Genomic DNA, 10,096 nt, shown 5'->3' on the forward strand with positions numbered 1-10,096 from the left:
TTTCAAGACGGACGAAGAGTTTAAGGAGTTTCTTTCGAGCATCTGCTTGTATTCTATATTATTGTATATACAGTTATAGTCTTTCCTCGCCTTTATTATTATATTTTGTAAGAGAGATAGGAGTTGTAATGATATGTATGTTACTATTTATAAATTACTTGTATACGAAGTTTGGTATGTCTATATGTAAGTATATGTGTATGTGATTTAAATTGGGTTATATATTCATGCTTGATTGAAACGAAAAAGTATTTCCGATTTTCAAAGAAAACAGCGATACAGTTTTGAGTTAAAGACTCATATTTTATTATTAAATATATTGAAGTCGTTATATTCTCGCTATCAAAGCACAGTCAAAAGTGTGAAGTTCTGATAGTAAGGGTGTTATAGTAAAAATTACTAATAAAACTATATAAACTCATATCCATGTAGATAAATTTTAGAATAATAAGGCAATTTTTCACTAAATACTCTTTTAAAATCATAAAATAAAAATGTGTAATTGCATAATACCGTACAATTCTTTTAAACCAGCAATGTATTGAATAATTAGTAGGTTCACCCTTGTACTTTTTGTCTTTGTACTTTATCTAGCTTCTAACACTGTGATGGAAACTTCATTTCGCGACATGCAATTTTCCAACAAAGCATCTGATTCAGGAATGGTATCTCTTTCAATGTAAAATGCAGGAACTTTTGGATTGGGCAATAATTTTTCACCATTTAGCATCAAAACAACAGATGACATGTTAGGCCTATCTTCTGGCCTTTGTTGAACGCATAGTAGGCCAACTTGTATGCATTTTGTTGCTTCAGAAGGTGTGAACCTTTCCCCTAATGCTTCATCTAGTAGTTCTAATTGTCTTCCTTCACTCCATAGCCTCCATGCCTAAAAGAGAAGCAAAGAAATTAGTGTATTATTAGTGAGTAATTAAATATACATACTAATTAGTTAGATAATCAAGTTATTGTGCGTACATATCCAAGAAGATTATGACAATGTTCTGGATCGGAAAATTCTCTGATCTTTTTTCCACTTACAATCTCTAAAACTATCACTCCATAACTGAAGACGTCTGATTTCGTAGAGAAATGCCCACGTACAGCATATTCTGGAGGCATGTAACCACTAAAATATTCATTTTTTAAGCAAAAGTTAGTTGCATTCCAATGACATTTGAAAATAATAAAAGAAAAATGCTAGCTTACTATGTTCCAGCAACTTTGGTTGTATTTGCCTCAATTTGATCTCCTAACAATGTTCGAGCTAAGCCAAAATCAGATATTTTTGGATCCAGATTTGCATCAAGTAGAATATTGCTGGTTTTTAGATCTCTATGAATAATTCTTAACCTAGAATCTTGATGAAGATAAAGGAGTCCTCGAGCAATGCCACAAATAATATTGAAACGCTTAGGCCATTCCAGCAGGTGCCTTCTAGTTTCATCTAGCAGCCATCAATTACAAACAAGTATGTTTAGTATATATACCAGTTGCAATACTCCAAAGTATCATAACCAATGGATAAACAGTAAGAAACTATCATAAATATTTTAGTGCAAATGATAAAGGTTCAAACCGAAAATAAAGTTGTCCAAGCTTTTATTGGGCATATATTCATAGATCAACATTATGTCTTCTTCCTCTATGCAGCATCCAAGAAGCTTTACAAGATTACGATGCTGAAGTTTAGCTATCAACACCACTTCATTTTTAAACTCTTCCAATCCTTGTCCAGAATTTTTCGAAAGCCTTTTCACAGCTAACTCTTGACCATTTGTCAACGTGCCCTGAAGATCTTTCATATTCACTAGTTAGAAATTTTTTTTATTAGAAATGAAATTTAAGTTTTGGATAAGTTGTATTTATTTATTTTTTACCTTGTATACTGGTCCGAAACCACCTTCACCTAGTTTGTTACAGCTTGAGAAATTTTGAGTGGCTTTAACTATGACTGAAAAGTCAAATGTTGGTAGATAAATCTCTTCTTTTTTCAGTATACTTTCATAATGCTTCCTGTAAATTAATCTTGCTACCCCTGATTGGTTGGAACATAAAATGAATAAGTAACTACTATCATTAAATGTGGACTAGATCTTAATTAAATTATGTTTTATTTCATGCAAAATGTACCTCGCTTTCTGAGTATCAATGCGCAGGCACATGTTAATCCAAAAATAATCCCACCAACTGTTATTCCTATTATCAGCATCATCTTCTTTCTGCGGCCATTATCTGCAACATAAATATATGAAAGATGCACACATTTTTTTATTAATCACCAATTATTAAGTTACTAATTTCTTATGACTAAGGGAATATGTATTTAAATTATGTTTTATTGCTTGACGAAGTTGGAATTAAAAAATAAAAGTATAACTAACAAGCATCACTAATATAACTTCCTTGATATTAGTTAGCATAGTCTGGTAATTAATCCTTGTATATTACTGCCTTTGACGTTCACTGTCTACATTGAATTTTGTAACATTCATGATGTGAGCCTTCAATTATATAAGTTACTCTTTTCTGCCCCTATGGTAATAGGACAAGATACAACATAGAAATTGATCTTGAAAAGGAAATAGAACACAAATAAAAACATTTAACAAAGAAAAGAAGGCATAGTATGAAGAAGGGCGTAAGCATCCCATGTTAACACAGGATCTGGGAAAAGGTTGCACTAAAAAAGTGTATAATTACATGAGTAACTGTTTCCATGGCTTACTCAACCGCTCGAAGGCTCCAGTAGGTGAATGGAGAAATTAAAATATAAAATTTTGACGGGTAATCTTTCTTGAGTGATGTCCAAGTATAAAATGCATTAAACTAATGATGAGAAAGAAATGGTGAGTACCTAGTTCAGAAGCAGGGACTCTGATATAAAGATCTTGTCCCCCTTGAGTGAATCTCCTCATGTCAACCATATCATCAAACCAAAGTAAACAGCCACTCCCTCCATCAAGAACATACAAGTTCGAATAAGAAGTACAAGAACAATTCTCCAAACACTTGTTTCGACAATCCTCAAGGCTCAAGATCTCACTGAACCATGAAAAAGAAGTGTCCGGCAATTTCATCTCTGTATATTTCCAGAACCCATCACTGCTACTTCCATTGACACAATCAGATTTAACATTCCTCGCAACACAACCGTTAGACCAATACGATATATTCCATTGTTCAGGAAACTTAGGAACATAGCCTTTCAGGCATTCACAGGTTGGAAGATTACCATCGAGAATGCATACAGAGTTGGCACCGCACAAAGCGAAGCGTTCGCACTCGTCTTGAACGCCGGTGGAGATGACATTTCTGGTGTTACTCTGATTAGTCCAAGCGTAAGTTTGTCCTAAGCCAGAAGCTCTTAGTTTATATATTGAGACAATTGATTTGTCAAGTATATCGCATTCTAAAAACACTTGTTTATCATTCAAGAGAAATCGTTGTCTATATTGTGACAGTTGATGAGTTGGATAACCTGAAAAACCCACTCCATTCCAAGATCCTCCTCTGAATATCTTTTTTGATCCCTTGAATGTGAAAAACTGTGGATATCCTTTTGTTACTATTCTTAGAAAATACTCTCCCTCGGACGGATCATCGTCGCTCTTCCAAGATGATAAGAAATATTCTTTTCGAGTTACTAAGTCCCATCCGATCTTCATTCCTCCCGGCACGAACGTATCGCCTGGATAATCAAAACTCTGCCACAGAAAATCATTTCTCTCCTTGGTTTCTGTATTCTTCAACACAAGATTTCCCGAGTCCAAGACTTGTGCGATTGGATTACTCGATTTCCCCGGTGTGTTGTTGAATGAGGACCAAATTGTGCTGTTTGTGCCACTGAGAATCACAAGTGCACCGTTTTGGTTGAGTTTCAAAACTCCGGAATTGCTCTCAAGTGGTATTTCTCGGTTGGCAACCCATATAACTGTTAAAGGGGACACATTTTTGTACCATATACCTAAGTATCGGTTTGTTGAATTTCCAGGGCTGAAGAAACCAACTTCAAATGTTCCACCTGAAGAGACTAAGGTCTCACCGTCTTGAAGAGATTGATTCAGAGCTAAACTAGTAAAACTACCTAGTGAAGTGGTGGTTCTTATGAAGGAAAGTAGAAGAAAGAAAATAAGTGATAACATGATGATGGTGTTGTCCATAATTATTTTGATTTTTCCTCAAAGCAATAATGGCTGCTTTCTTGGTCACTGTACTAGGGAAAACGGTTATGAAGATGTGTAAGTCTCGGTTAGATAGCATAATTCTGATTAGGCATCAAAATAGGATGATTCCATCATAATTAATGGTTTTAATGAGGAGAGAGTTTTAAAGAGTGCTCATGAATGAGAACAAACCTTAGTTGCTTTATTTTTGTACATATGACGTACAATTTATTAATGAAAAAGTATAAGTCGAAAATATTAAATAATATAAATAATAGATATATTAAATGTTGAATTTAATATTAAGTTGATTTATGGGTAAAGTAGGAATGATTCTGGATAAGTAAACGCGTCCATATGTTGAATGAATATTGTTAGTCTCCATTGTCGTTAGTGAAAAAACTTTTTTCCCAAGTCAATGAGAAAGTCCGTGCGGCAACAATAAACAAATAATGTAGTGTTGGTTGGTTTACCTGCAATAGCACACTATAGTAAATGGTTAAATTCGTTGTAAAATATTTATTTTTTAAATTAATTTTTAAATTTTTGTAATTAAATTTAATTTTTAAAAATTTTAAGTTAATTATATTAATTTTTTATTTTTTTTATAGATATCATCAAAATTTGTTAATAATTTAATATAGTATATTAAGTGATATTACAATATATATTTAAAAATCTTAATTAATTATTAATATATTAAATTTATAAAACTAAATTAAATTAAAATATAATTAAAGAGATATTTTGAGGCATTTGAATTTTTAAATTTGTGGTTAATTTAATTTAATTTTATAAATATATTATGAAATCACTAATTAAAACTATTAGATGTATATTATACTGTTATTTAATGTGTCAATTTTGATGTTAAAAATAAAAAAAATTAACATAATTAATTTAAAATTTTTAAAAGATAAATTTAATTAAAAATATTTTAAAAATTAATTTAAAAAATAAATAATTTTTTTAGGACTAATCTAACAAGTTACTCTTCTTAATATCTCTGTTGACATCGTCAAACTTTATAATTGAAAAGATTGTCTTTGAAATCACTAAGATGATTCGTACGTGTTCTTGTACGATAGGCCGAAAGGGTTTCTACTTTCTACTCTATCTTCAACATTCAAGTATTCAACAAGTCACGAGTGTCTCAACCTCAATGATTCCCGTGTTTAATGTTACAGAAATTAGTCAGTTATTACTTGTTACTCTTAGACCGTAGTATTCGCAAACTAGCTATAATTAACTACGGATATAGATTTAAAAAAAAAATCTCGTTTATTAAATAAATTATTATGTATTAAATTTTTAATATGTGATATAAATTAAAAATATTATTATTATTATTAAAAATATTGTTATTATTCAACAAAAAATATTATTATTTAAAAGAGATTATATAAAAAATAATTATATATTAATATTTTAGTATATTTATATTATAATATTTATTTTTTATTAAATTATTTGATAGTTTAATTATTTTTAAAGCTTCCAATTGACCGTGGATAAAGAGTGCGAGAACAATTGCGCATATAATTTGAAGATGTCGAAAGTAGCGTGTCAAGGTGCAACTGTTAGTTGATATAAAAAGTATATAAATAGAATTTTAGGTTAATATTATAGGGAATTTAATGTTTTTTTAAAAAAATATTTATAAATTCAAAAAACTCTTGGGCTTTTTAGCATCAGAGAATAGAAATGGAGAATATTAAGTAATTTTTGTAAATTTAAAATACGACTAATTTTTTTTATATGAAAAAAATATTAATATTTTTATTAAAAATAAAATTATTGAAAATAATTTTAGATGGGTGAATTTTGTAAGTCAGAAGTCAACAAATGGGAGTGTGTGCGGCAACATTCTAAGATACGTGTTCGAATATTTCCACAATAATATAATATATTTTTAACATGGAAAGAATATGAGATCATGTATGATGCATAATTACAGGTATCTTGCTATTTTCTTGCCTTCATATTCTACCTTGCCTCTAATATTGTAATGGAAGTTTCATTGGGCGAGAGCAGTGTGCATTTTGTCAATAAAGCATCTCCTTCACTTGTAACATCTCCTTCAGAATAAAAACCAGGAATCCTTGGCTTTGGCAATAATTTCTCACCATTTAACATTAGAACCACAGATGACATATCTGGCCTATCTTGAGGTTTTTGTTGCACACATAACAGGGCCACGTGTATGCATCGAATCACTTCAAAAGGCGTGCATCCTTCGCGTAACACTTCATCCAACAGTTCCAACTGTCTTCCTTCTGTCCATAATTTCCATGCCTATAATTGTAGTAATCCCTTAATGAGTTTGAAGCAATTCAATTCAGATTTCACTAACTGACTATGAAGCGAAGCCACTATACTTACATGTCCGAGAAGATTATGACAGTGCTCGGGATCTGAAAATTCTCTATTCTTCTGTTCACTTATTATCTCTAGAACTATCACACCAAAACTAAAGACATCTGATTTCATTGAGAAAAGTCCACGCACAGCATATTCAGGAGACATGTAACCACTAAAAGCATAATATTCTCAAGGTTAATAACAAAAGATAATACAATCCCATAAACCTTGGAAAGAAAGTTAACTTACTATGTCCCAGCCACCTTGTTTGTTTTTGCCCCTACTTGATCTCCTAGGATAGTCCGAGCCAATCCAAAGTCCGATATTTTTGGTTCCATATTTGCATCCAATAAAATATTGCTAGTTTTTAGATCTCTATGAATAATCCTCAGTCTAGAGTCTTGATGAAGATAAAGAAGTCCTCGTGCAATGCCACCAATAATGTTGAAACGTGTAGGCCAATCTAGCAACTTCCTTCTATTTTCATCTGCCCAAATTATGTGTGTGTTTTGTTTAGTACTACTATGCATAACTAAAAAGACTATGGATAACAAAGAAAAAGATTTTCAGATATGCTTCATTTTAAAGAAATTTCATACCAAAAATAAAGTGATCCAAGCTTTTGTTGGACATGTATTCATAGATCAACATTACTTTTTCTTCTTGAATGCAACAACCAAGAAGCTTCACAAGGTTTCGGTGTTGAAGTTTGGCAATCAATAGAATTTCATTTCTGAATTCCTCCATCCCTTGTACAGACCTTTCTGAAAGCATTTTAACAGCTAACTCTTGCCCATTTGTTAGTGTGCCCTGGAATTCATGTTATGCTTTTCTCAGAAAAATCTCAAAAGCTAAGTAAAAGTTTTGATCAAACATTTTATATTACCTTATACACTGGTCCAAAGCCTCCTTCTCCTAGCTTGTTACTGCTTGAGAAGTTGTCAGTGGCTTTGGCTAAGACAGACAGATCAAAATTTGGTAGACCAATGTCTTCCTTCCTCAGTATATTTTCATAATGCTTCCTGTAAATTATTCTTGCCAACCCTGGTTGAACGAATGATAAAAGTTGATAAGAATTATGAACCTGACGAATTCATTCTTAAAACATATTTTTCTGGGTGAGTAACTAGTGCCAAAATAAAATTTAGTCAAATTACCTTGTCTTCTGTGTATCATTATGCTGACACAAGTTATGAATCCAAATAAAATCACACCAACTATGATTTCTACCAACTTCTTCATTTTACTTAGACCATTATCTGCAAGATTTGATAGAAGCAAAGCATAGTTACTCACCACACTATACATGAGTTCAGTCGAAATTATAATCAGTGACCAATTTCTCTAGACTGAGGGAGTATGTAGATGAAGTAATGCATTTAGAATAGCATAGCGTGCTTTGTCAAATATTTTTTTAGATTTTTTTCCCATTATATCTTTTATTTTTTTTCCTTTCGTAATTTTCAAGTAGTGTATTTTCTGCTGTTTATTCTTGGTACTAGTAGAGAAAAACCATAATGAAATCAGGAAACTAAAAGTATATTAAGTTAACTGGCATGAAAAAATAACATTTTCTACTTAACCGTAGGAAAATCTTGTACCTCTACATGCCAACTGCCAACGAATTATAGCTTAAATGACATCCTCACCTAGAAGTTCGAGTTCAAGTCTCAATCTTAACTTAAGAAAAAAAAAAAAATTCTTGTACCTCTACATATTAGTTTCAATGGCTAGAAATACTAAAATATTCACTGAACTAACCTTGGAAATTTTCCAAGCCTTTTTTTATCTTCAACTAGAATAATAACAATTATAGCCAAATATAACTAAGAAAATAGTTTAAAGATTACCGAGTTGAGAAGCAGGGACCTTGATGTAAAGGTCTTGTCCCCATTGAGAAAACGTCCTCGTGTCAATCAGAGCTCCAAACCAGAGTAGACAACCGGTTCCTCCTCTGCGAATGTCTAAATTGGCATACGCCGTACAAGAACATTTTTCCAGACACTTCTTCCGACATTCATCAAGGTTCATGGCCTTGCTAAACCACGACGAAGACGTGTCTGGCACTTTCATGTTTGTGTACTTAAAGAAGCCATGTGTGTTCTTATCACAATCCAATTCCGTCCTTGAAACACAACCATTAGACCAATATGACATATTCCACTGTTCTGGAAACTTGGGAACAAATCCTTTGAGACATTCACATGTAGGAGAATTACCATTCATATTGCACACAGAATAAACACCACACAAGGCATAATTTTCGCATTCATCTTCCTCCCCGGTCGAGATGACTTTTCGGCTATTGGATTGACTCGTCCAAGCAGAAAGCTCTCCATGGCCCGAAGATGTAACTGTATAAATCCAGGTAACTGATCTATCGACGGTTTTAAATACTAGATACACTTCTTTATGATTCATGATGAACTCTACTCTAATATTTTGTTTCAGTTGATGAGATGAATATCCACTAAAACTTTCTCCATTCCATGACCCTATTCTAAACCTTTTTTCAGAACCTTTATACTTAAAAAGTTGTGGATATCCCATACGGTCAATCTTTAATGAATATTCTCCCTGGCTTGGATCATCCTTACTTCTCCAAGAAGAAAGGAATATTTCTTGACCTGTCATTAAGTTCCATCCAAGCTTCATGCCCTGCATGGTAAGCGTATCGCCAGGGTAGTTGAAACTCTGCCAGAGAAACTGATTGTTGTTTGAATCTTTAACTCCATTCTTCACCACAAGATTCCCTGTCTCCAGAAGCTGTGCTATTGGATTAATAACCGCTTCGCTTGGCACATTAGAAGACCAAACAGGGCTGCTGCTGTTTGTGCCGTTGATGAGAATCACAAGGATCACAAGAACTCCTTCATTGTTGATGGTCAAGATTCCTGAATTGTTCTTGATTGGTGATTCGCGGTTGGCCACCCACACAACTGCTTTTGGGAACACATTCCTGTACCATATACCAAGATATCGATTTGTAGAAGTTCCAGGGCTGAAGAAACCAAGCTCAAATGTTCCATCACGGGAAAGCAAAGTCTCGCCGTCACGGACAAAGTGACGCGGCGTCAATATATGTTGTGAAGTGGAGAGTTTAACAAAAGAAATAACAAAGAGCCAAACAAATAGCATTCTGTATTTCTTTGATTTTCCCTCTACTTCTCAAATAAACTTCAATTTTTTTTTTCTAGAAGTAGCTTGGACCTTCTTAATTGCATAAGCAATATGATATGCTTACTATTCTTTCCCACTGTTGAGAACAGCTGTGCGAGACGATTATGCTGCAGTAGTAGCAGAAGAAGAAGGATGTTTGAAAGAATAAGAACAGTGAGAGGACAAAAAAAAAAGATGTGTCCGAAGGATATAGGTTGATTGAGGTAATAAAATCGTATATGTTGATTTATTTATTGTAGTCATTTGTGGTAAGCAAAAGACTTTTGAGGTCAAGGGACCATTGTAGCAAAGAAAAAGGGTGCTTAATTATTGAAGCGGATGACACAAAAAACATTAAAGATGGAGTCCTCTGACCAAGCATCTATTTATATTACGAGGATGGCTAAAAA

General features: G+C 32.9%; 2 protein-coding genes across 7 annotated transcripts; both read right to left on the minus strand.

The window, feature by feature from the left end:
* Positions 1–457: 457 nt before the first annotated feature.
* On the minus strand, positions 458–4,328 carry LOC130968692 (G-type lectin S-receptor-like serine/threonine-protein kinase SD1-1). Of its 4 annotated transcripts, none has more exons than XM_057894093.1 (7): positions 2,858–4,328; positions 2,134–2,235; positions 1,881–2,038; positions 1,580–1,790; positions 1,210–1,447; positions 1,042–1,129; positions 458–889 (listed from the first exon to the last, which is right to left on the minus strand). In XM_057894093.1, the coding sequence occupies exons 1-7, from the start codon at positions 4,161–4,163 to the stop codon at positions 587–589; spliced, it is 2,406 nt and encodes an 801-aa protein (XP_057750076.1). In that variant the 5' UTR covers positions 4,164–4,328; the 3' UTR covers positions 458–586. The 4 variants fall into 4 exon arrangements, 3 of the variants coding, with proteins under 3 accessions (XP_057750076.1, XP_057750074.1, XP_057750077.1); XM_057894091.1 differs by having other exon boundaries at positions 979–1,129; positions 2,858–4,327; XR_009081717.1 differs by having other exon boundaries at positions 787–889; positions 979–1,112.
* Positions 4,329–6,040: 1,712 nt separating this feature from the next.
* On the minus strand, positions 6,041–9,890 carry LOC130968693 (G-type lectin S-receptor-like serine/threonine-protein kinase At4g27290). 3 transcript variants are annotated; one of them, XM_057894095.1, is made up of 7 exons: positions 8,378–9,889; positions 7,685–7,786; positions 7,414–7,571; positions 7,127–7,337; positions 6,777–7,014; positions 6,549–6,699; positions 6,041–6,461 (listed from the first exon to the last, which is right to left on the minus strand). In XM_057894095.1, the coding sequence occupies exons 1-7, from the start codon at positions 9,663–9,665 to the stop codon at positions 6,153–6,155; spliced, it is 2,457 nt and encodes an 818-aa protein (XP_057750078.1). In that variant the 5' UTR covers positions 9,666–9,889; the 3' UTR covers positions 6,041–6,152. The 3 variants fall into 3 exon arrangements, 2 of the variants coding, with proteins under 2 accessions (XP_057750078.1, XP_057750079.1); XR_009081718.1 differs by having other exon boundaries at positions 6,344–6,461; positions 6,549–6,646; positions 8,378–9,890; XM_057894096.1 differs by lacking the exon at positions 7,685–7,786 and having other exon boundaries at positions 8,378–9,890.
* Positions 9,891–10,096: the final 206 nt, after the last annotated feature.

Source organism: Arachis stenosperma, chromosome 3 (assembly GCF_014773155.1).
Source record: "Arachis stenosperma cultivar V10309 chromosome 3, arast.V10309.gnm1.PFL2, whole genome shotgun sequence".
NCBI lineage: Eukaryota > Viridiplantae > Streptophyta > Magnoliopsida > Fabales > Fabaceae > Arachis > Arachis stenosperma.

Coding starts and splice junctions, on each gene's coding strand:
- LOC130968692 (XM_057894091.1), bottom strand. CDS start 4,163: ATGGACAACACCATCATCATGTTATCACTTATTTTCTTTCTTCTACTT. Junction 2,039..2,133: donor ATTGATACTCAGAAAGCGAG/GTACATTTTGCA, acceptor CCAACCAATCAG/GGGTAGCAAGATTAATTTAC. Junction 890..978: donor GTCATAATCTTCTTGGATAT/GTACGCACAATA, acceptor CTTCTCTTTTAG/GCATGGAGGCTATGGAGTGA.
- LOC130968693 (XM_057894095.1), bottom strand. CDS start 9,665: ATGCTATTTGTTTGGCTCTTTGTTATTTCTTTTGTTAAACTCTCCACT. Junction 7,015..7,126: donor CTTGGATCACTTTATTTTTG/GTATGAAATTTC, acceptor TAATTTGGGCAG/ATGAAAATAGAAGGAAGTTG. Junction 6,462..6,548: donor GTCATAATCTTCTCGGACAT/GTAAGTATAGTG, acceptor CTACAATTATAG/GCATGGAAATTATGGACAGA.